Source organism: Salmo salar, chromosome 01 (assembly GCF_965601325.2).
Source record: "Salmo salar chromosome 01, fSalSal1, whole genome shotgun sequence".
Classification (NCBI taxonomy): Eukaryota; Metazoa; Chordata; class Actinopteri; order Salmoniformes; family Salmonidae; genus Salmo; species Salmo salar.
The window spans coordinates 28,584,809-28,607,775 of NC_138291.1; the positions used below are offsets into that span (position 1 = coordinate 28,584,809).

At 43.7% G+C, this 22,967-nt stretch overlaps 1 protein-coding gene across 13 annotated transcripts in view; it reads left to right on the forward strand.

The window, feature by feature from the left end:
* The first annotated feature begins 41 nt into the window (after positions 1 to 41).
* LOC106591759 (autophagy-related protein 2 homolog B) overlaps positions 42 to 22,967 on the forward strand; it is a 30,835-nt gene continuing 7,909 nt past the window's right edge. For 9 of the 13 annotated variants that reach the window (XR_006769422.2, XR_006769436.2, XR_006769429.2 and 6 more), the window contains exons 1-25: positions 42 to 137; positions 770 to 1,160; positions 1,269 to 1,431; positions 1,593 to 1,745; positions 1,841 to 1,943; positions 2,099 to 2,261; positions 2,347 to 2,526; positions 2,643 to 2,754; positions 3,376 to 3,525; positions 3,659 to 3,801; positions 3,910 to 4,021; positions 4,426 to 4,669; positions 6,935 to 7,097; positions 10,939 to 11,031; positions 11,278 to 11,466; positions 11,647 to 11,920; positions 12,020 to 12,128; positions 12,234 to 12,438; positions 16,292 to 16,434; positions 16,566 to 16,729; positions 16,958 to 17,133; positions 17,251 to 17,401; positions 19,356 to 19,555; positions 21,350 to 21,430; positions 21,572 to 21,678. Coding sequence is in view for 10 of the 13 variants with exons in the window: in XM_045716172.2 (XP_045572128.2) it covers positions 999 to 1,160; positions 1,269 to 1,431; positions 1,593 to 1,745; positions 1,841 to 1,943; positions 2,099 to 2,261; positions 2,347 to 2,526; positions 2,643 to 2,754; positions 3,376 to 3,525; positions 3,659 to 3,801; positions 3,910 to 4,021; positions 4,426 to 4,669; positions 6,935 to 7,097; positions 10,939 to 11,031; positions 11,278 to 11,466; positions 11,647 to 11,920; positions 12,020 to 12,128; positions 12,234 to 12,438; positions 16,292 to 16,434; positions 16,566 to 16,729; positions 16,958 to 17,133; positions 17,251 to 17,401; positions 19,356 to 19,555; positions 21,350 to 21,430; positions 21,572 to 21,678 (3,740 nt within the window). In the remaining 3 variants the exon portion in view is untranslated. The remainder of the gene's footprint in view (positions 138 to 769; positions 1,161 to 1,268; positions 1,432 to 1,592; positions 1,746 to 1,840; positions 1,944 to 2,098; positions 2,262 to 2,346; positions 2,527 to 2,642; positions 2,755 to 3,375; positions 3,526 to 3,658; positions 3,802 to 3,909; positions 4,022 to 4,425; positions 4,670 to 6,934; positions 7,098 to 10,938; positions 11,032 to 11,277; positions 11,467 to 11,646; positions 11,921 to 12,019; positions 12,129 to 12,233; positions 12,439 to 16,291; positions 16,435 to 16,565; positions 16,730 to 16,957; positions 17,134 to 17,250; positions 17,402 to 19,355; positions 19,556 to 21,349; positions 21,431 to 21,571; positions 21,679 to 22,967) is intronic. The other 4 variants (XM_045716177.2, XM_014183548.3, XM_045716173.2 and 1 more) reach the window with 3 other exon arrangements.

A 22,967-nucleotide genomic window follows, 5' to 3' on the forward strand; every position in this document is an offset into this window, starting at 1 on the left:
ACACTTTTAGTTGATTTACGCAGAAAGGGGGTGGAGTTTGAATGTGTACTTCCGCCTGTATTTTTACGTAGAGCGGAACGTGGAAAGCGTCAACGGTGCGGAGTCATGAAACTGTTTGTAAACAATTCATACAGAAGGTGAGAAATGAAAGCTATTCTGTGATTAAATTGCTATATAGAACCCATTATATGACATGTAACATACTGCCTTACCATGTCAGTTGAGCTATATTCAAGACGTTAAAGAGGTTCATGCTAGCTCGGTGCTAACTAATAAACAATCCCAGACGAGAAACAACAAGTCGATGCTGTGGGGATTTAATTTGATAGCCATCGACATACCCTCCAAACTTGTCGTACTAACTACATCCTTGATATCAAACTGTAAGATTATTTTGGGGCTAGCAGTATTGTCAAACCATTAAAAGAACCCTAGATGTCGGATTTTTTCAGTTAGCGTTATGGACAGGATTATCAAATGAGCAGACACCCGGCGTTAGTAAGTAATGACGTGATGCCAGAGTCAGTTTTGGCAAGCTAGCTGATAATGCCACCCATTCGGTTTAGATTTTAGCCCGAAGCTTAGAATTAAGGGTGAGGGTGGTGTAAATAACATGCAGCTACTAACAGTAATGCTGTCTACCTCTCCTCCTGGGAGTGACAATAATATTGCTTCTGTACATGGTACTGGTACTGAGTAACTTGTCATCTAATGTGGTGATCAAATGTATAGTTGAGAGTTTCAATGTTATGTTCCATCTCATTGGCAGGTACGGCAAACTGAAGTTGAAATTATTACTACAGATCTCCTTCTCCCTGGGTGTAAAGGATGTTTTCCTGTCTTTTGGAAGTCATCAGAATGACAAGTCTGATACTACCAATGCTAAATTATTTGAAGATAAATATATAGTTATCCAACATCCTTTTTCTCCATACAACATATTTGTTGAATACTGAATTCAACAGCCATTTGGAAGCCACCACAATTATCAGACCAACATGCCTTGGCCATTTTCTGAATCTTTAAAGAAGCGGGCATGCAGATACCTTTTGCATCGGTATTTGGGCAATTTCCTACAAGAGAAGCTGAGCTTAGATCAGCTTAGCTTAGACCTCTATCAAGGCACTGGATCACTGGCACAAGTGCCGTTGGACAAGTGGGTAAGTTCAACCTTTGTAATGTAGCTAAGCAAATATTAATAATGGGATTTGTATTGACATACATACTGACAGTGTACCTTTGCCTGAGAGCTTTTTCTCCCCCCTCAGTCTTTAAATGAGATCCTTGAGTCAGTGGATGCCCCCTTCGAGGTAATAGAGGGCTTCATCCAGACCATCTCTCTGACCGTACCATGGGCGTCCCTGCTGCAGGAGAACTGTGCCCTGGAGGTCAAGGGGTTGGAGATGGTGTTCAGACCCATACCACGTATGGGTGAGGGGACACCTCAATCACCTCCATCTCTGTTTGTCTCTTCATCATCATCATTGCATTATGGCTGCTACTAGTGCACACACATCTAACTAGCTAGCGATTCCACATCAACTACAGATAAATAAACCATGTTGACAATGTTGACCCTTGTGTGCCTCTAGCCTCAGGTATGGAACCCATGTATTGGTCCAGCTTCATGACGAGTAGCATGCAGCTTGCCAAAGAGTGTCTGAGCCAGAGACTAACAGATGACTTGGGGGAGAGCTTCCAGCCATTGGAGGGATTGGAGAAGTTTGCAGAGACCATAGAGACGGGTGTGGTAGATCATTACCATACAACAACACTTGAGTGGGCTTTCTTTCCAAGCATCAGAGGATTGATAACAATGTCTTCTTTGTCATTTCTTTAGTTCTGAGAAGGGTCAAGGTGACTTTTTTGGACACTGTTCTCAGAATCGAACATTTTACGGAAAATTCCAAAACAGGAATCGCTCTTGAGTTGCGCATCAACAAGTAAGTTGAGGTTACAAGTAGGGAACTACTTGCACATTTATCTTCAAGTAGTGCCCAATACCTTTAACTTAGGTATTTCTGATTTTATTTAGCATTTTCGATACATTTACACTCTACATGAGCTCTTACATCCTTATCTGTGTTGTGTTGTTCAGGATTGTTTACTGTGATGAGACTGGTGAGGAGAGCTCCAGCGTAAATGTGCACCAACCCACCACATTTGCACATAAAAACTTGCAGCTGGAGGGAGTCACCGTCTTCTGGGACGAGTTCTCAGAGGCGGCCAGAGCCGGCTTCAAGTCCTCACCCACCCCAACAGTGAGTCTACATTAAAATAATCCTCTGTGTACTTTGTAAGTATAGAGAACATATACTAATGCACCCCCTTTTTGCACCCCCCCAGGAGACAGAGGCCAAGCTATCCCCCAGCTGGAACCCTAGAATCATCTGTGAGCCACACCCCCAGTTCACAGAGCCTGTTTCCTCAGCAACACTCTTTGAACCCATGCAGATTGGTCACCTTAGCGGCAGAATTGAACTGTCCCTTGTCCTGAAACAGAATCAAACCATGCCTGGAGCAAAGGTTGGTACAGCATTCTCACATGATTGAAATGGCACAGCAACTGTGAAACTTGGACACGCTGAAATGCACAAAATGTCTATTGTCTTGGTCTTTACAACAGTATTTTTGTTTTTCAGTTGGATGTTGATGGACAGATTAGCACAATGATCGTGCTGCTATCTCCACGGCACGTTCACCTACTCTTGGACATGTTTGGAGTTTTTTCAGGCTCAGGTTGGTTTAATTATGGTAATTGAATATATATATATATATATATTTTTTAATTTTACATTTCAACTTTATTTAACCAGGTAGGCAAGTTGAGAACAAGTTCTCATTTACAACTACGACCTGGCCAAGATAAAGCAAAGCAGTTCGACACATATAACAACACAGAGTTACACATGGAGTAAAACAAACATACAGTCAAAAATACAGTAGAAAAATAAGTCTATATACAATGTCAGCAAATGAGGTGAGATAAGGGAGGTAAAGGCAATAAATAGGCCATGGTGACGAGGTAAATACAATATCGCAATTAAAACACTGGAATGGTAGATGAGTGTGCAAAGTTGAAATACTGGGGTGCAAAGGAGCAAAATAAATAAATACAGTAGGGGAAGCGGTAGTTGTTGGGGCTATTTATAGATGGGCTATGTACAGGTGCAGTGATCTGTGAGCTGCTCTGACAGCTGGTGCTTAAAGCTAGTGAGGGAGATAAGTGTTTCCAGTTTCAGAGATTTTTGTGGTTCGTTCCAGTCATTGGCAGCAGAGAACTGAAAAGAGAACTGGAAGGAGAGGCTTCTTAAAAGGAGCTGTGTCAGACGTTGGTGAGTGAAACACTAAAATCCTCTGCTTTTGTGTGCGAAGCTGGGCCGGAGTGGGGGAAGGACAAGAGGAACCGTCCCATGCAGCATGAGGATGAGTATCGGCTCCATATGGAGCTAAACCGCTGCCTGAAGAAGGAGTCCGACCCTGACCTCTTCGTGAGCCAGACCACCAGAACTGTGTCCAGCCGAGGTTCGGATGAACTGTTACCCGCACCTACTATATTTAATAACCTGGTGATTTGGATTGAGCTTTTTGTTTTTGTAGGCCCATATCTTGATATCATTAACAATTGTTTGATCTAGCTTCTTTGTTGTTGGCACAGAGGATGTCTTCTTCTCCATGGCTGACATGGACATGTCTCATAGCCTGTCATCCCTCCCTCCCCTGGGGGAACCGCCCACTGTGGATCTGTCACTCAACAGTAACTACTCCCCCTCCCTAGGAGAGTCTACTGGCAATACCACGGTATGCCTCAATATACAGTATTTATTGTCCATTGTATTGTTTAGCAGCTTAACCTAACGGTATGGGGATTGTAACATAGTACATTTCTTTGTTCTTTTGTCCTCTAAGATCCTCTGGGACGATTACCTGGATGTGCCCAGACAGAGGGAGAAGCAGTCCCAGGAAAGCCCATTCCTGACACGGGACTCACAACTCCAACACAAACTGCTGAGACAGACCTGTAATACTGCATTCACACAGGCAGCCCAATTGTGATATTTTTTCCTCGCTAATTGGTGTTTTGACCAATCAGATCAGCTCTGAAAAAGAGCTGATGTGAAAAGATCTGATGTGATTGGTCAAAAGAAAAATCGGTGGAAAAAAGATCAGAATTGGGCTGCCTGTGTGAACGTAGCCTAAGAACCAGCATCATGCACTCTCACTCACTACCATTTAGAATAAATTCAGCAGATGGATAAACATTATTTTTTAAAGGAAGAAAGCTGTTTGAGTCAGTATTCCTATTCAGTTCTTAAGACAGTAACTTCTTAATCTAACATTGTTTGACACCGGAGAAAACAGAAATGTCATGGTAGTGTTTATGTTTACAAGTCATTAATTCACACATTTTGTCCTGTGTGTCAGCCCACCCAACCAAAGCCCACAGTGATGAGTCCAGGCCAGAGCTGGTCTTCAGGCTGACACTGGGGAACCTAGCTGTGTGTGTTCTCCACATTGACCCCCTGCCCCTGCCGGATGCTGCCCCCAGCCCCCTGGCCCCCATGGCTGCTGACTTCTTTAGGATGGTCTGCTCTCACCAGCTCCCCGCAGATGGATTCATCCAGTTTAGGGCAGCTTTTGATGAAGCCTGCCCCTACGACCACCTCAGGTGATCTTATTGACATTGTCTGTTAATATTTTTGAATCTCCTTTACCTCCTTAGTAACTTGACTGACTCAACTCCATTTTGCATATGTCAAATCAAATGTTATTAGTCACGTGCGCTGAATACAACAGGTGTAGACCTTAGTGAAATGCTTACTTACGAGCCCCTAACCAACAATGCAGTTTAAAAAAAGTAACAAGTAATTAAAGAGCAGCAGTGAAATACAGTGCCTTGCGAAAGTATTCGGCCCCCTTGAACTTTTCGACCTTTTGCCACATTTCAGGCTTCAAACATAAAGATATAAAACTGTAATTTTTTTGTGAAGAATCAACAACAAGTGGGACACAATCATGAAGTGGAACGAAATTTATTGGATATTTCAAACTTTTTTAACAAATAAAAAGCTGAAAAATTGTTAATACTTTGTAGCGCCACCTTTTGCTGCGATTACAGCTGTAAGTCGCTTGGGGTATGTCTCTATCAGTTTTGCACATCGAGAGACTGAAATTTTTGCCCATTCCTCCTTGCAAAACAGCTCGAGCTCAGTGAGGTTGGATGGAGAGCGTTTGTGAACAGCAGTTTTCAGTTCTTTCCACAGATTCTCGATTGGATTCAGGTCTGGACTTTGACTTGGCCATTCTAACACCTGGATATGTTTATTTGTGAACCATTCCATTGTAGATTTTGCTTTATGTTTTGGATCATTGTCTTGTTGGAAGACAAATCTCCGTCCCAGTCTCAGGTCTTTTGCAGACTCCATCAGGTTTTCTTCCAGAATGGTCCTGTATTTGGCTCCATCCATCTTCCCATCAATTTTAACCATCTTCCCTGCCCCTGCTGAAGAAAAGCAGGCCCAAACCATGATGCTGCCACCACCATGTTTGACAGTGGTGTGTTCAGGGTGATGAGCTGTGTTGCTTTTACGCCAAACATAACGTTTTGCATTGTTGCCAAAAAGTTCGATTTTGGTTTCATCTGACCAGAGCACCTTCTTCCACATGTTTGGTGTGTCTCCCAGGTGGCTAGTGGCAAACTTTAAACGACACTTTTTATGGATATCTTTAAGAAATGGCTTTCTTCTTGCCACTCTTCCATAAAGGCCAGATTTGTGCAGTATACGACTGATTGTTGTCCTATGGACAGAGTCTCCCACCTCAGCTGTAGATCTCTGCAGTTCATCCAGAGTGATCATGGCTGCATCTCTGATCAGTCTTCTCCTTGAATGAGCTGAAAGTTTAGAGGGACGGCCGGGTCTTCGTAGATTTGCAGTGGTCTGATACTCCTTCCATTTCAATATTATCGCTTACAGTATCTCGGACCTGCCTGGTGTGTTCCTTGTTCTTCATGATGCTCTCTGCGCTTTAAACGGACCTCTGAGACTATCACAGAGCAGGTGCATTTATACGGAGACTTGATTACACACAGGTGGATTCTATTTATCATCATTAGTCATTTAGGTCAACATTGGATCATTCAGAGATCCTCACTGAACTTCTGGAGAGAGTTTGCTGCACTGAAAGTAAAGGGGCTGAATAATTTTGCACGGCCAATTTTTCACTTTTTTATTTGTTAAAAAAAATTGAAATATCCAATAAATTTCGTTCCACTTCATAATTGTGTCCCACTTGTTGTTGATTCTTCACAAAAAAATACAGTTTTATATCTTTATGTTTGAAGCCTGAAATGTGGCAAACGGTCAAAGTTCAAGGGGGCCGAATACTTTCGCATGGCACTGTAACAATAGCGAGACTATATACGGGGGGGGGGGGGGGGGGGGGGGTACCGATACAGAGTCAATGTGCGGGGGCACCGGTTATTTGAGGTAGTGTGTACATGTAGGTAGAGTTATTAAAGTGACTATGCATAGATGACAACAGAGAGTAGCAGTGGTGTAAAGAGGGGGTGGGGGCAATGCAAATAGTCTGGGTAGCCATTTGACTAGATGTTCAGGAGTCTTATGGCTTGGGGGTAGAAGCTGTTTAGAAGCCTCTTTGATCTAGACTTGTTACTCCGGTACTGCTTGCCGTGCAGTAGCAGAGAGAACAGTCTATGACTAGGGTGGTTGGAGTCTTTGAAGGGGGGCCTTCCCCTGTCACTGCCTGGTATAGAGGTCCTGGATGGCAAGAAGCTTGGCCCCAGTGATGTACTGGGCCGTTCGCACTACCCTCTGTAGTGCCTTGCGGTCGGAGGCCAAGCAGTTGCCCTACCAGGCGGTGATGCAACCAGTCAAGATGCTCTCGATCTCATATGTGTCCTCTATCTCTCCAGGTGTGTGGCTCAGGGGATGAAGGTGACCTATGAGCACTGTCAGAGCTCCAGCCTGCGCACCTTCAGCACAGACATGTCTCTCCGTCATATGGAGCTGCTGGAGTGTCTCTTCCCCTCTGAGTCTCAAAGCGGTGCGTCTCCGAGAGGAGTCCAGTACACAGAGGTAAAGGCCTCCGCACCAACAACACCCATTCACATCCACAGAGTGTCCAAGCACTCCGATTACAACACATGACCATGATGGCCCTGGGTGGGAAGGCTGCCGTCTTATCGGCTCTTAGCTAACCATGCTGTTCTTTTTTTGCGTTGTTCGTAAATTGTTTTGTACATGATGTTGCTGCTACCATCTCTTATGACCGAAAATAGCTTCTGGACATCAGAACTGCGATTGCTCATCTCAAACTGGACGAAGAGTTTTTCTTCAATGAGTCGGACGGGAGGGATATAATTCAGACACCCGACCAGGCCCAGATTCCCGTTATTCGCTAGAGAAGGAAACACAGTTTTCATGGAAAGAGATCAGGGTGCCTTGTGAGGATCAGGCGACGAGTGACTAATCTGCCCATGCCTTCCGTCCTGCTAGATAACGTTCAATCGCTGGAAAATAAATGGGATGAACTGAAAGTACGTATATCCTACCAACGGGACATTAAAAACTGTAATATCTTATGATTCACTGAGTCGTGGCTGAACAACGACATTAAGAACATACAGCTGGCGGGTTATACACTCTATCGGCAGGATAGAACAGCAGCCTCTGGTAAGACACGGGGCGGGGGCCTATGCATTTCTGTAAACAACAGCTGGTGTACGATATCTAAGGAAGTCTCAAGGTTTTGCTCGCCTGAGGTAGTGTGGTCTACAGCTTATCATGAGATACTCTATCTAGCTAGAGAATTTCTGTATTTTTCGTAGCTGTCTACATACCACCACAGACCGATGCTGGCACTAAAACCGCACTCAATGAGCTGTATACCGCCATAAGCAAACAGGAAAACGCTCATCCAGAGGCGGCGCTCCTAGTGGCCGGGGACGTTAATGCAGGGAAACTTTAATCCGTTTTACCTCATTTCTATCAGCATGTTAAATGTGCAACCAGAGGGGGGAAAAAATCTAGCTAGACCACCTTTACTCCACACACAAAGATGCATACAAAGCTCTCCTTTGCCCTCCATTTAGCAAATCTGACCATAATTCTATCCTCCTGATTCCTGCTTACAAGCCAAAATGTAAAGCAGGAAGCACCAGTGACTCAGTCTATAAAAAAGTGGTCAGATGAAGCAGATTCTAAACTACAGGACTGTTTTGCTAGCACAGACTGGAATATGTTCTGGGATTCTTCCGATGGCATTAAGGAGTACACCACATCAGTCACTGGTTTTATCAATAAGTGCATCGAGGACGTCACCCCCGCAGTGACTGTACGTACATACCCCAACCAGGCAACATTGGCACTGAGCTAGAGTCCCGCTTTCAAGGAGCGGGACTCTAACCCGGAAGCTTATAAGCAATCCCGCTATGCCTTCTGACGAACCATCAAACGGGCAAAGCGTCAATACAGGACTAATATCGAATCGTACTACACCGGCTCCAACGCTCGTTGGATGTGGCAGGGCCTGCAAACTATTACAGACTACAAAGGGAAGCACAGCCGAGAGCTGCCCAGGGACATGAGCCTACCAGATGAGCAAAACTACTTCTATGCACGCTTTGAGGCAAGTAACGCTGAAACATGCATGAGAGCATCAGCTGTTCCAGACCACTGTGATCGCTCTCTCCGCAGCCGATGTGAGTAAGACCTTTAAACAGGTCAACATTCAGAAGGCCGCAGGGCCAGAATAATTACTTGGACGTGTACTCCGAGCATGTGCTGACCAACTGGCAAGTGTATTCACTGACATTTTCAACCTCTCCCTGTCCGAGTCTGTAATACCAACATGTTTCAAGCAGACCACCATAGTCCCTGTGCCCAAGAACACTAAGGTAACCTGCCTAAATGACTACCGACCCGTAGAACTCACGTCTGTAGCCATGAAATGCTTTGAAAGGCTGGTCATGGCTCACATCATCACCATTATCCCAGAAACCCTAGACCCACTCCAATTTGCATACCGCATCAACAGATCCACAGATAATGCAATCTCTATTGCACTCCACACTGCCCTTTCACACCTGGACAAGAGGAGAAGGCTATTCATTGACTACAGCTCAGCATTCAACATCATAGTGCCCTCAAAGCTCATCACTAAGCTATGGACCCTGGGAATAAACACCTCCCTCTGCAACTGGATCTTGGACTTCCTGACGGGCTGCCCCCAGGTGGTAAGGGTAGGTAACAACACATCCGCCACGCTGATCCTCAACACGGGGGCCCCTCAGGGGTGCGTGCTCAGTCCCCTCCTGTACTCCCTGTTCACTCATGACTGCACGGCCAGGCACGACTCCAACACCATCATTAAGTTTGCTGATGACACAACAGTGGTAGGCCTGATCACCGACAACGATGAGACAGCCTATAGGGAGGAGGTCAGAGACCTGACCATGTGGTGCAAGGACAACAACCTCTCCCTCAACGTGATCAAGACAAAGAAGATGATCGTGGACTATAGGAAAAGGAGGACCGAGCACACCCCCATTCTCGGGGCTGCAGTGGAGCAGATTGAGAGTTTCAAGTTCCTTGGTGTCCACATCACCAACAAACTGACATGGTCCAAGCACACCAAGACAGTCGTGAAGAGGGTACAACAAAATATCTATTCCGCCTCAGGAGACTGAAAAGATTTGGCATAGGTCCTCAGATTCTCAGAAGGTTTTACAGCTGAACCATCGAGAGCATCCTGATGGGTTGCATCACTGCCTGGTATGGCAACTGCTCGGCCTCTGACCGCAAAGCACTACAGAGGGTAGTGCGTTCGGCCCAGTACATCACCGGGGCCAAGCTTCCTGTCATCCAGGACCTCTATACCAGGAGGTGTCAGGGGAAGGCCCTAAAAATTGTCAAAGACTCCTGCCACCCTAGTCATAGACTTGTTTCTGCTACCGCACGGCAAGCGGTACCGGAGCGCCAAGTCTAGGTGTAAGAGGCTCCTAAATAGCTTCTACCCCCAAGCCATAAGACTCCTGAACAGCTAATCAAATGGCTACCCAGACTATTTGCCTTGCCCCCCCCCCAGAACGCTGCTGCTACTCTCTGCTATTATCTATGCATAGTCACTTTAATAACTCTACCCACATGTACATATTACCTTGGCACCGGTGCCCCCACACATTGACTCTGTACCGTTACACCCTGTATATAGCCCCGCTATTGTTATTTACTCCTGCTCTTTAATAATTAGTTATTCTTATCTCTTACTTTGTTTGTTGTTGGTATTTTCTTAAAACTGTGTTGTTGGTTAAGGGCTTGTAAGTAAGCATTTCACTGTTGTATTCAGAGCATGTGACATACAATTTGATTGGATTTGATATCGTAACTGATGTTCAAATCAATTTTGGGATCTAGGCATACATGTGCTGTCGTGGGATATTGCTTCAAAAATATAACACTCTTACAAGAACTTTTGAATTCAGTATAGACTTTAATACAGAGTAGCAAAGTCGAGCCCTTCCATGGAAGGACCCTATTACACACGCAACAGAGCCGAGCCCTTCCATGAAAAAGACTAAATTCTCATATTACAGAGTCCTATCTTAATAGGATTCTGTCTTTGCTTAACGTATAGAGTCCCCTCCCGCTATATGAAAATAGCTTCCCTTGTTCTTCACCATTATCTCTCCATCTCAGTTCTTGCTTGTTAACGCCCACATCTGACAGCTGTATAGGTTATAATGGTAGCAGGCCCTGGTCCTATATGTTCCATTCCTTATATAGCCATTCTGTCTCAGCTCTTCAAAGTGGACAGCCTAAATGCTGCTAATAATGGAAATGGAATCAGAGTCATGAGTTTTTCTCCCACAGTGCTTATAGAGATGCATTTATGTTCGCTCTGTCTGTCCTACCTCAGCTCCTGACATTTGACACCCCTGTCACCGCTGAGGCACCATCTGCCACCTGCCTCCACCTGCACTACAAACTGTCTGAACGCAGAGGGCCGCAGGTAAGAGCACATCTTAGTGAGATTAGAAGCTGAAATGAATGCACTGTGATTGGATTCCCAGTTCCGCAACCCAATTTGCGACCCTCAAGTAACTGAAACTTAATTTTGCATCACTTATGTATTAATGTCAAAGGGAGATTTGTGTGGGAATTGAAATTACATCTCAAGTTAGGATTCGGCCCACAATGTATGTAACTAATTCTGTACAGTGCCTGATACAGTACTCCCTTACACTCCTATGTCCAGGGTGGACAGGTGCGTCTGAGTACCATACCCAGGAAGGCTGACTTTCAGGTGGAGTTGGGGGCGGTCCGCTCTGAAGTGGATATCAGCATCGTGGACCGCCTCAACTCTCTGCTGCAGCCACAGAAACTGGTCACCACGGAGATGATGGCTTCTCATATGTACACCTCCTATAATAAACACATCAGCTTGGTGAGGACTGTCTTCACACTACTTTGTCTCAAGGCTCTTTTAGTGCTTTTTAGCAGTCATATCATCATTTCTACATTGTAAAGATTTTTGTAAACTTGTGTGTGAAGGAGCTGACTGTTGTTGCAGTAAATATGAAAAAAAACATCACATCAAATACTGGTTTCTGCTTCCACCCCACAGCACAAGGCCTTTACAGAGGTCTTCCTTGATGACAGCCGTACTCCGGCCAACACCCCCTTGTCGATAACAGTCAACGCCCCTGTGTTGAGCCTGGTGGTGCGCTTCCCTATCCCAGACCTGCGCTCGGACCAGGAGAGGGGCCCCTGGTTTAAGAAGTCCCTGCAGAAGGAGGTTCTGTACCTGGAGCTGGAGGACCTGGAGGTGAAGACAGAGTTCACAGGGGGAAGCTCCCCTGAGCAGACCAAGATGGAGCTCACCTTCAGGGAGCTAGTCGGTATGTGTCATCCAGCTGCTAAAGGACAGAGTAGCCTCAAAACCAGAACCATTTTTGATACACATCATTCATGTACACATTTTTCATCCATTTTCACAGGGAAGTTTCAGGAAAAGGAGGACCAGCCTGCAGGCAGGTTCCTCAGGGTCTCCCACACTATGGATGGAAACATGACCATCTCTGACAGTGGGAAGTTTGACTGGCCCAGGTACTGTACATCTGTCCATGTAGTACTGTACTGCTTCATGTCATACCTACATTTTATTCCTTAGATGTTGTTAAACTCCTTACTAACCCTCCCCTGCCACTCCAGAGTGGTGCTGAAAGTCAACCCCACCGCTGTCCACTCCATCCTGGAGCATGTGACTGCTGAGGAGGACGAGGGGGCTGAAGACCAATCCCCAGGTGAGGAAGAGGAGGTGGGAGGGGGAGCCCACTCACTGAAGGATGTCTGTGACTTTGGGAAGGCTGAACCCTCCCCCTTTTCCTCACGCCGGGTCATGTATGAGAATGAGGAGGTAGGAACACGTCATTATTGAAACACTAATTTTAACATAATTATTGATCAACATTTAGCTAGGACTGACAATTCAAATCAAATTTGTCACATGCGCTGAATAAATCCGGTGTAGACCTTACCGTGAAAGGCTTACTTACAGGCCCGTAACCAACAATGCAGTTTTAAGAAAATGGAGTAAAGAAAATATTTACTAAATAAACTAAAGTAAAAAAATATATATTGTAACACAATAAAATAACAATAATGAGGATATACAGTTGAAGTCGGAAGTTTACATACACTTAGGTTGGAGTCATTAACTTGTTTTTCAACCAGTCCACAAATTTCTTGTTAACAAACTATAGTTTTGGCAAGTCAGTTAGGACATCTACTTTGTGCATGACACAAGTCATTTTTCCAACAATTGTTTACAGACAGATTATTTCACTTATAATTCGCTGTATCACAATTCCAGTGGGTCAGAAGTTTACATACACTAAGTTGACTGTGCTTCTAAACAGCTTGGAAAATTCCCGAAAATTATGTCATTGCATTAGAAGCTTCTGATAGGCTAATTAACGTCAATTGGAGGTGTACCTGTGGATGTATTTTAAGATTTCAAGGCCTACCTTCAAACTCAGTGCCTCTTTGCTTGACATCATGGGAAAATCAAAAGAAATCAGCCAAGACCTCAGAGAAAAAAAATGTCAGGAATTGTGAAAAACGTGAAAAGGTGTATAGATGAACTCAGTTTTTCACAATTCCTGACATTTAATCCTAGTAAAAATCCCAGTCTTAGGTCAGTTAGGATCACCACTTTATTTTAAGAATGTGAAATGTCAGAATAATAGTAGAGAGAATGATTTATTTCAGCTTTTATTTCTTTCATCACATTCCCAGTGGGTCAGAAATGTACATATACTCAATTAATATTTGGTAGCATTGTCTTTAAATTGTTTAACTTGGGTCAAACGTTTCGTGAAGCCTTCCACAACCTTCCCACAATAAGTTGGGTGCATTTTGGCCCATTCCTCCTGACAGAGCTGGTGTAACTGAGTCAGGTTTGTAGGCCTACTTGCTCGCACACGCTTTTTCAGTTCTGCCGACAAACTTTCTATAGGATTGAGGTCAGGTCTTTGTGATGGCCATTCCAATACCTTGACTTTGTTGTCCTTAAGCCATTTTTCCACAACTTTGGAAGTATGCTTGGGGTCATTGTCCATTTGGAAGACCCATTTGTGACCAAGCTTTAACTTCCTGACTGATGTCTTGAGATGTTGCGTCAATATATCCACATAATTTTCCATCCTCATGATGCCATCTATTTTGTGAAGTGCACCAGTCCCTCCTGCAGCAAAGCACCCCCACAACATGATGCTGCCACCCCCTGCTTCCTGGTTGGGATGGTGTTCTTCAACTTGCAAGCCTCCCCCTCTTTCCTCCAAACATAACGATGGTCAATATGGCCAAACAGTTCTATTTTTGTTTCATCAGACCAGAGGACATTTCTCCAAAAAGTACGATCTTTGTCCCCATGTGCAGTTGCAAACCGTAGTCTGTCTTTTTTATGGCGGTTTTGGAGCAGTGGCTTCTTCCTTGTTGAGCGGCCTTTCAGATTATGTCAATATAGGACTCGTTTTACTGTGGCTATAGATACTTTTGTACCTCTTTCTTCCAGCATCTTGAATGAACCAGACTTGTGGAGGTCTACATTTTCTTTTCTGAGATCTTGGCTGATTTCTTTTGATTTTCCCATTATGTCAAGCAAAGAGGCACTGAGTTTGAAGGCCAGCCTTGAAATACATCCACATGTCGTGTCTTTGGGGTACCATTAAACTGAAGACATGTTTATCAATTAACTCCCTGTAATTATTATCACGCGATTAAACTGATTAATCGTTTAATTGTAATTAACTAGGAGATCGGGGCACCAAGGAAAATATTCAGATTACAAAGTTATAATTTTCCTAATATAACTTTCCTATATTATAACATTATATATTATATTCTATTATAGTATAGGCCGATTTATCTTCTGGTTTAAATGGTGTATTTTACCTCGCGTCCAGTCTCATTCCAAACATCGTAAATTGTTGTATCTGCAGGAACCCAGCCTTTACTAAGAGTCATCCATACATCAATTGTCTTAAAATCATTTATTTACTAAACTAAGTAATTCACAGAAAGTATACAAACAGTAATTATCATCACAAAGAATTGGTAGAGTAATGTGCCCTAGTGGCTAACAGGCATGGCTGGTGTCTTGTTGAACAATGGGTCATAAAGGGCAGCTGAGAAGACCCTACAGAGTTCATTAATATTAACAATTGATATGCTAATCCTTTGCACATGAACGCTCACTCATTCGAGAACAATTGCAATCAATATATATTTACGCTCAGTGTGTCGTCGGGATCCTTGTTGGAGCGTCGTTCTGTTGGAGAGTTCTCTCTCTCTCTCTCTCTCTCTCTCTCTCTCTCTCTCTCTCTCTCTCTCTCTCTCTCTCTCTCGGTTAGAATGGATCTTTCAAAGCGACATTCATTAATGTCGTCATAGAATGGATGTTTCGTTGGTCTTCGCGTTCAATGATATAATTTACTTAGCTGCAGACTAATAATTAATATCAAAGACTTGTTCTTATTCTGTCGGTATCGATAGTCTAAAAGTTAACCACGTGGTATAGTTCACTTTCAGTAGAGTACTTGGATGGTCAAACCTATTGGCCAACTCGCAATGGAGTGGAGGCCGGGTCTGAAGAAAGTAGATCAGGGTATAGTTTTATAGTGAACATGTCACATGACGCCTGGTCCTGTCTGTGTCCCTGGGGGCGTGCCGATGACTGAGTTAAGCTTGGTACAGAAATACAATTCTATCACATTAACATCAGTACATAGCATCTCAATGTATTACAAATAGCTTTATCCTTATTAATACATTTTATACAACCATGTGGATGCAAGTCTCAAGGCTGAGGCTATTATATAAACCGTTTTATGGTAATATGGCTATATTGTCTCTTCTGAGTATCACAAAATTGTACCAAGCGGACCAGTTCGTAGCTGGATTCTTCACCAATCTTTCATACCTTCTCCAGAACACAAATGTCGCTTGGCTCCCCAATTCTGTGAGTTGGAAGAATTTCCTGTGTCTCTCTATGGGCCATGTGGCAAGAGATTCTCCTGGAATGTTACCACTCCTTCACACAGGGACTGGGTGGGGGAAGGTAGGTTGGGGGATGGTGCAAGGGGGGAGGGGGTCAACTGTCCTCCCTGTACTCAAAGAGGCCAAGGTCATGACACACAGGTACACCTCCAATTGACTCAAATTATGTCAATTAGCCTATCAGAAGCTTCTAAAGCCATAACATTTTCTGGAGTTTTCCAAGCTGTTTAAAGGCACAGTCAACTTAGTGTATGTAAACTTCTGACCCACTGAAATTGTGATACAGTGAATTATAAGTGAAATAATCTGTCTGTAAACAGTTGTTGGAAAAATGACTTGTGTCATGCACAAAGTAGATGTCCTAACCGACTTGCCAAAACTATAGTTTGTTAACAAGAAATTTGTGGAGTGGTTGAAAAACGAGTTTTAATGACTCCAACCTAAGTGTATGTAAACCTCCGACTTCAACTGTATACAGGGGGTACCGATACCGAGTAAATGTGTGGGAGTACCATTGAATGAATCCCGGAACATATTCCAGTCTGTGCTAGCAAAACAGTCCTGTAGCGTAGCATCCGTGTCATCTGACCACTTCTGTATTGAGCGAGTCACTGGTACTTCCTGCTTTAGTTTTTGCTTGTAATCAGGAGGATGGAATGATGGTCAATTAAGGCAACATTAATGATCAACATTTCTTCCCCTCTCCTCAGATGGTCATTCCTGGTGATGTGGCTGAGATGACAGAGTTCCAAGAGAAAACCATGAGCAATTCCCGCTTCATCCTAGAGCTGTGCTTGCCAAATGTGCAATTATCATTACCCAACAAGGCCTTTTATGAGAAACTGCACAATAGGTAATGTGCACAGGGAACATGAGTGATTGGCAGTGGCTGGGATGATGTTCTAAATGAAATCTTTACAATGTTGTAGTGAATGGTATTCATTTTATTATATCACTAATCACCCTCCCATCCCCTTCTGGCAGGATAAACAATGACCTGCTGTTATGGGAGCCCAACGCTCCCTTGCCTGTGGAGACAGTGGAGAACATTCCGTATGGAGTAGGGCTGTCTGTAGCCAGCCAGCTGATCAACACTGCACACTACACCAAAGACAGCTTCAGCACATTCTGCTCCACTGGCCCTGAGGGTGAGACTGTCTCCACATAGTACAACCAACATCTGCTACATCTCAACCTCATTCATGGTTTTCATATGCTGCTGCTGCAAGTCTGCAGGACACTCTTCAGTACAATAGTATTATATAGATGCACTTACCTATAACTAATATTCATTGTAAAATGTTATTCTGTCATTTCAAACAAACCACAACTTGCCTACTCGTATGGCTGTGGTGTCCTGTGCTTTGTGCCTGTAGAGGAGGACAGTGGATCGGAGGAGGAGACCATGCACTACTACTCCCCTGCCTCTGAGCAGTGCTTCAGATCTCGCAGGAAGAAGAAGCCCAAGGCCCAGAGCAAGACCTCCCAGAGCCTGTTCTCTGTAATCCTCACTGTCAACCTTGGCCTAGTGTCCCTGCAGACCAATGCAAAGGTAACACTGAGTTACAGTCACAATGATCTGTCATTTCTCAATTACATTGCATTTAAACAGCCTCAGAGAATACCCAGCTAACTGGTATGAGAAAATAATCTTAGTTTTTCTTTCCAGCAGCAGGATGGGACAGTTTTGAATAACCAACATGGAGAGTTCTGGTTGGAGGTGAAGAATGGTGTCCTGTTCAGTGTGACACAGTATGAAGGCTACAAAGACCAGCACTACATCTGCTTCCACAACAGTAACATTTGTCTCTATCACCAAGGTAAGAATGGAGACATTAACCCTTTACACGTGTGGAAATTGGCCTATATGGATCATGCTAAATGTAAATGTTGCTTACAGGAGAAATATGGAAAGCATATGCATAACCATGGTAGTAATTAAAAGGGAATAGTTTGGAGATTATGGGAAAATTATTAGACTGAAGTTGAGGACACAACAGCTCACCTGACAAGACTGAATCAAACAAACTGTACTTTTCTCTGCGTTGGTTGATAACAAAATCTGAAAATACTCTGGATACATTCAGTAACATGGTAAGAATTGTGGTGGCTAATTTCTGCATTACCAAATGAGGAGAGTTAAACACACCAGTCCGAGTTAACTACATCTTTAATACTTAAGATACTTTTGCAAAAGCCTCTTTGACCTTCAATAATGCACTCTCTCGAATGAACCAGGAAGGTGATTACACAATGGCTACAGAGATATTTTATAGCAAAGATACACCCCCTTCAACGTACATTGACAAACCACAGATACATAGAATGGGTCACAAAGGTTAAGTTTTGTGTGACAGATATCCATAAAACACAGCAGGCAGTAACTGCTATGTCAACAGGGTTCATTATATAGACCAGTATCTGGTCCCCTTAGAACTGTCCCTCCCTGGTACGGTATTGAACCGAACCATTAGCTCATGTCCTCTGGAATGCTTTTTAGGCGTTCATATCAAAATACATCATAAATCTCCTTTGTCAGTGCTATCTCATAGTGGCCCATCCTCAGTAAAACACCTCTTGTTCCCACTCCTGGACAAGCTCACTGAGGGGGGTGACCGGCGCACAGACATTGTGGAGACAAATAATTGGTTCCCCATTAATCACACCATCCCTTCACATGGTTTAAGAATAGGTAAAGAGACATTCACATATGAAGACAAGTCTGACCTCTCCCCTCTCTGGGCCCCAAGTGTCTGAGCCCCAGCTAAGGGAAACGTGCAAATGAAAGACACCAGAGTCCAAAGGACACTTTCTAATGACAAGTATCTCACATAAGCATATTATACTAATAAAACATCTTAATTATCTATGTTACCCAACTAATTCTGATTCATCCACGACAGAATATTCCTGGAAAATTTGGGGTAGGTGCAACATAAGACAAAAAAATGACATTGGTTTGAGTGAGAGGTCTAACTGGTTCTCAAGTGTGCCCAGTTCCTAAGTAATTTCAATGCACTCTAAGTTTAGTCTTCTACTATAAGGTGCTTTTTTTGAGGTCTCCTAGCTGTGCCGTTAAGGAACTAGAGCAAGCACACTTGTAGTTATTTAAAAAAATAATAATATTAAACACAGCCCTCCATCTTGCCTTTACACAATTACTGTTGTTTACGCAATCCAAAAAACAGTCCATTATAAATTGCAATCTGGTAAAGTGGGCATAATTTGAAAGCTTGTTCTATTGCCAACATGTCTAGGTAAATTATAAAATATGATCTTATAGTGTTTAGCTTGCTTGTATGACATCAAAGCACTATTTATTATAATCCTCAACATCTCATCTTTGAAAATACAGAGTCCTCGTAATTTACATAATTTCCCTCACTCGGACAACAAATCATTTGCAAACGTTGCCCAATTAGCGGGAAGGATTTGGGGCAACTTCTTGTCAGGCGCAGGTGTCAAGTTCAGAACGGCTGTCAGTCAAAACCCCATACAGAGCCGTGAAGCTGAGACCGACCGTAAGATATGACGTCATGTATAGCATGTTACTGTACAACCACTGTGTTCCAATTTAGGCGCTTATCAGTGTCCAAATCTGCCATTTTCAACCTGTATACGGGTACGATAGTGAAGGGCTATGCCAGGTCACACTGACGTTTTTATCAAAATTTTAGGTGGAACTTCATAGATCCCCTCTCCAAATGAGTAAATATGCCATTGTTCATGGTGATGCCACTGTGTGTATGTTACATGTTGTGGGTTTATATCCAGGTATGGTGGAGGGAGACACCCCAGTGTCCGACATCAAGCTGCCCTGCAGGACGCGTCCTCATTGGCTGGAGCCGGCCATCTACCTCTCTGAGGCAGCTCCTGATAGGCCGTCCCCCTCGGAGGGCATCAGCCTGGATGACCACAGCATGCTGTCTGTCGCCGTTAAGATCTCCTCCCAGAACATGGAGCGCAATGTCAAGGTAGGTACAACCCGCTTACAATTCTACTATTAGTGTACAATAACTTGTGCCAGGTTTTCTAACACTAGTCAGTTGCTTGAGAAAGAAAAGCCAGGTTGTTTTTGAACAGACACGGGGATGCAGTTGATGTCGGAAGTTTACATACACCTTAGCCAAATACATTTATACTCAGTTTTTCACAATTCCTGACATTTAATCCTAGTAAAAATTCCTGTCTTAGGTCAGTTAGGATGAGCACTTTATTTTAAGAATGTGAAATGTCAGAATAATAGTAGAGAGAATGATTGATTGATTTATTTCAGCTTTTAATTCTTTCATCACATTCCCAGTGGGTCAGAAGTTTACATACACTCAATTAGTATTTGGTAGTATTGCCTTTAAATTGTTTAACTTGGGTCAAACGTTTCGTGAAGCCTTCCACAACCTTCCCACAATAAGTTGGGTGAATTTTGGCCCATTCCTCCTGACAGAGCTGGTGTAACTGAGTCAGGTTTGTAGGCCTCCTTGCTCGCACACGCTTTTTCAGTTCTACAGTTCTGCCTAACAAATTTTCTATAGGATTGAGGTCGGGGCTTTGTGATGGCCACTCCAATACCTTGACTTTGTTGTCCTTAAGCCATTTTGCCACAACTTTGGAAGTATGCCTGGGGTCATTGTCCATTTGGAAGACCAATTTGCGGCCAAGCTTTAACTTCCTGACTGATGTCTTGAGATGTTGCTTCAATATATTCACATAATTTTCCATCCTCATGATGCCATCTATTTTATGAAGTGCACCAGTCCCTCCTGCAGCAAACATGATGCTTCCACCCCGTGCTTCATGGTTGGGATGGTGTTCTTCGGCTTGCAAGCCTCCCCCTTTTTCCTCCAAACATAACGATGGTCAATATGGCCAAACAGTTCTATATTTGTTTCATCAGACCAGAGGACATTTCTCCAAAAAGTACGATCTTTGTCCCCATGTGCAGTTGCAAACTGTAGTCTGGCTTTTTTATGGCGGTTTTGGAGCAGTGGCTTCTTCCTTGCTGAGCGGCCTTTCAGGTTATGTCCATATAGGACTCGTTTTACTGTGGATATAGATACTTTTGTACCTGTTTCCTCCAGCATCTTCACAAGGTCCTTTGCTGTTGTTCTGGGATTGATTTGCACTTTTTGGAACAAAGTATGTTCATCTCTAGGAGACAGAACACGTCTCCTTCCTGAGCGGTATGATGGCTGCGTGGTACCATGGTGTTTATACTTGCGTACTATTGTTTGTACAGATGAACGTGGTACCTTCAGGCATTTGGAAATTGCTCCCAAGGATGAACCAGACTTGTGTAGGTCTACAATTTTTTTTTCTGAGGTCTTGGCTGATTTCTTTTGATTTTCCAGTGATGTCAAGCAAAGAGGCACTGAGTTTGAAGGTAGGCCTTGAAATACATCCACAGGTACACCTCCAATTGACTCAAATTATGTCAATTAGCCTATCAGAAGCTTCTAAAGCCATTACATCATTTTCGGGAATTTTCCAAGCTCTTTAAAGGTGCAGTCAACTTATTGTATGTCGACTTCTGACCCACTGGAATTGTGATACAGTGAATTATAAGTGAAATAATCTGTCTGTAAACAATTGTTGGAAAAATTACTTGTGTCATGCACAAAGCAGATGTCCTAACCGACTTGCCAAAACTATAGTTTGTTAACAAGAAATTTGTGGAGTGGTAGAAAAACTAGTTTTAATGACTCCAACCTAAGTGTATGTAAACTTCCGACTTCAACTGTATTTGCTCACTGTCTGGGTTTCCTCTGCAGGAGTTCCTGATTGCAGTGGGAATGAAAGGGGCCACACTCCAGCACCGAGTGGTTCCCCTCAAACTGGGCTGGTATGACCAGGTAAACTCAGCACCTGTTAATCCAAGGTGTTGTTTGTGTACAGTTCAACGCCACAACTTATCTTAATCATATCTTAAGCATCCCTTGGAACAGATGAACCATACTCCTGACTGATCAGTGTTTCTTGGTTGTGTGTAACAGATCGTAGACTTCCTGAATGTGTCTGATGAGCCTGTGTTGGGTTACAACCCCCCTGCCTCAGTCACCACCCTTCATCTCCACCTGTGGAGCTGCTCACTAGACTACAGGTGCTGTTGACTGACTACAGTAAATTCGGAAAGTATTCAGAACCCTTGACTTTTTCCTAGTTTTGTTACGTTACAGCCATATTTTTTCCTCATCAATCTACATACAGTACCCCATAATGACAAAGCGAAAGTAAAAAAAGTTGTAAATATATTAACAATAAAAAGCAGAAATACTTTATTTATATAAGTATTAAGACACTTTGCTTTAACACTCAAAATGAGCTCAGGTGCATCCTGTTTCCATTTATCATCCTTGAGATGTTTCTACAACTTGATTGGAGTCCACCTGTGGTAAATTCAATTGATTGGACATGGTTTGGAAAGGCACACACCTGTCTATATAAGGTCCCACAGTTGACAGTGCATGTCAGAGCAAAAACCAAGCCACGAGGTCGAAGGTATTGTCCGTAGAGTTCCAATACAGGATTGTGTCGGTACAGATCTGGGGATGGGTAGCAAAATATTTCTGCAGCATTGAATGTCCCCAACAACACAGTGGCCTCCGTCATTCTTAAATGTGAGAAGTTTGGAACCACCAAGACTCTTCCTAGAGCTGGCCGCCGGACTGAACTGAGCAATCTGGGGAGAAGGGCCTTGGTCAGGGAGGTGACCAAGAACCCAATGGTCATTCTGACGGAGCTCCAGAGTTCCTCTGTGGAAATGGGAGAACTTTCCATAAGGACAACCATCTCTGCAGCATTCTTCCAATCAGGCCTTTCTCTTCAGTAAAAAGCACATGACAGCCTGCTTGAGTTTGCCAAAAGTCACCTAAAGGACTCTCAGACCCTGAGGAACAAGATTCTCTGGTCTGATGAAACCAAGATTGAACTCTTTGGCCTGAGTGCCAAGCGTCACGTCTCGAGGAAACCAGGCACCATCCCTACGGTGAAGCATGGTGGTGGCAGCATCATGCTGTGGGGATGTTTGTCAGCGTTAGGGACTGGGACACTAGTCAGGATCAAGGGAAAGATGAATGGAGCAAAGTACAAAGAGATCCTTGATGAAAACCTGCTCCAGAGCACCTTCCAACAGGACAACGACCCTACGCACACAACCAAGACAACGCAGGAGTGGCTTCGGGACAAGTCTCTGAATGTCCTTGAGTGGCCCAGCCAGAGCCCGGACTTGAACCTGATCAAACATCTCTGGAACGACCTGAAAATATTTGTGCAACGACGCTCCCCATCCAACCTGACAGAGCTTGAGAGGATCTGCAGAGAAGAATGGGAGAAACTGCCCAAATACAGGTGTGCCAAGCTTGTAGTGTCATACCCAAGAAGACTCGCGGC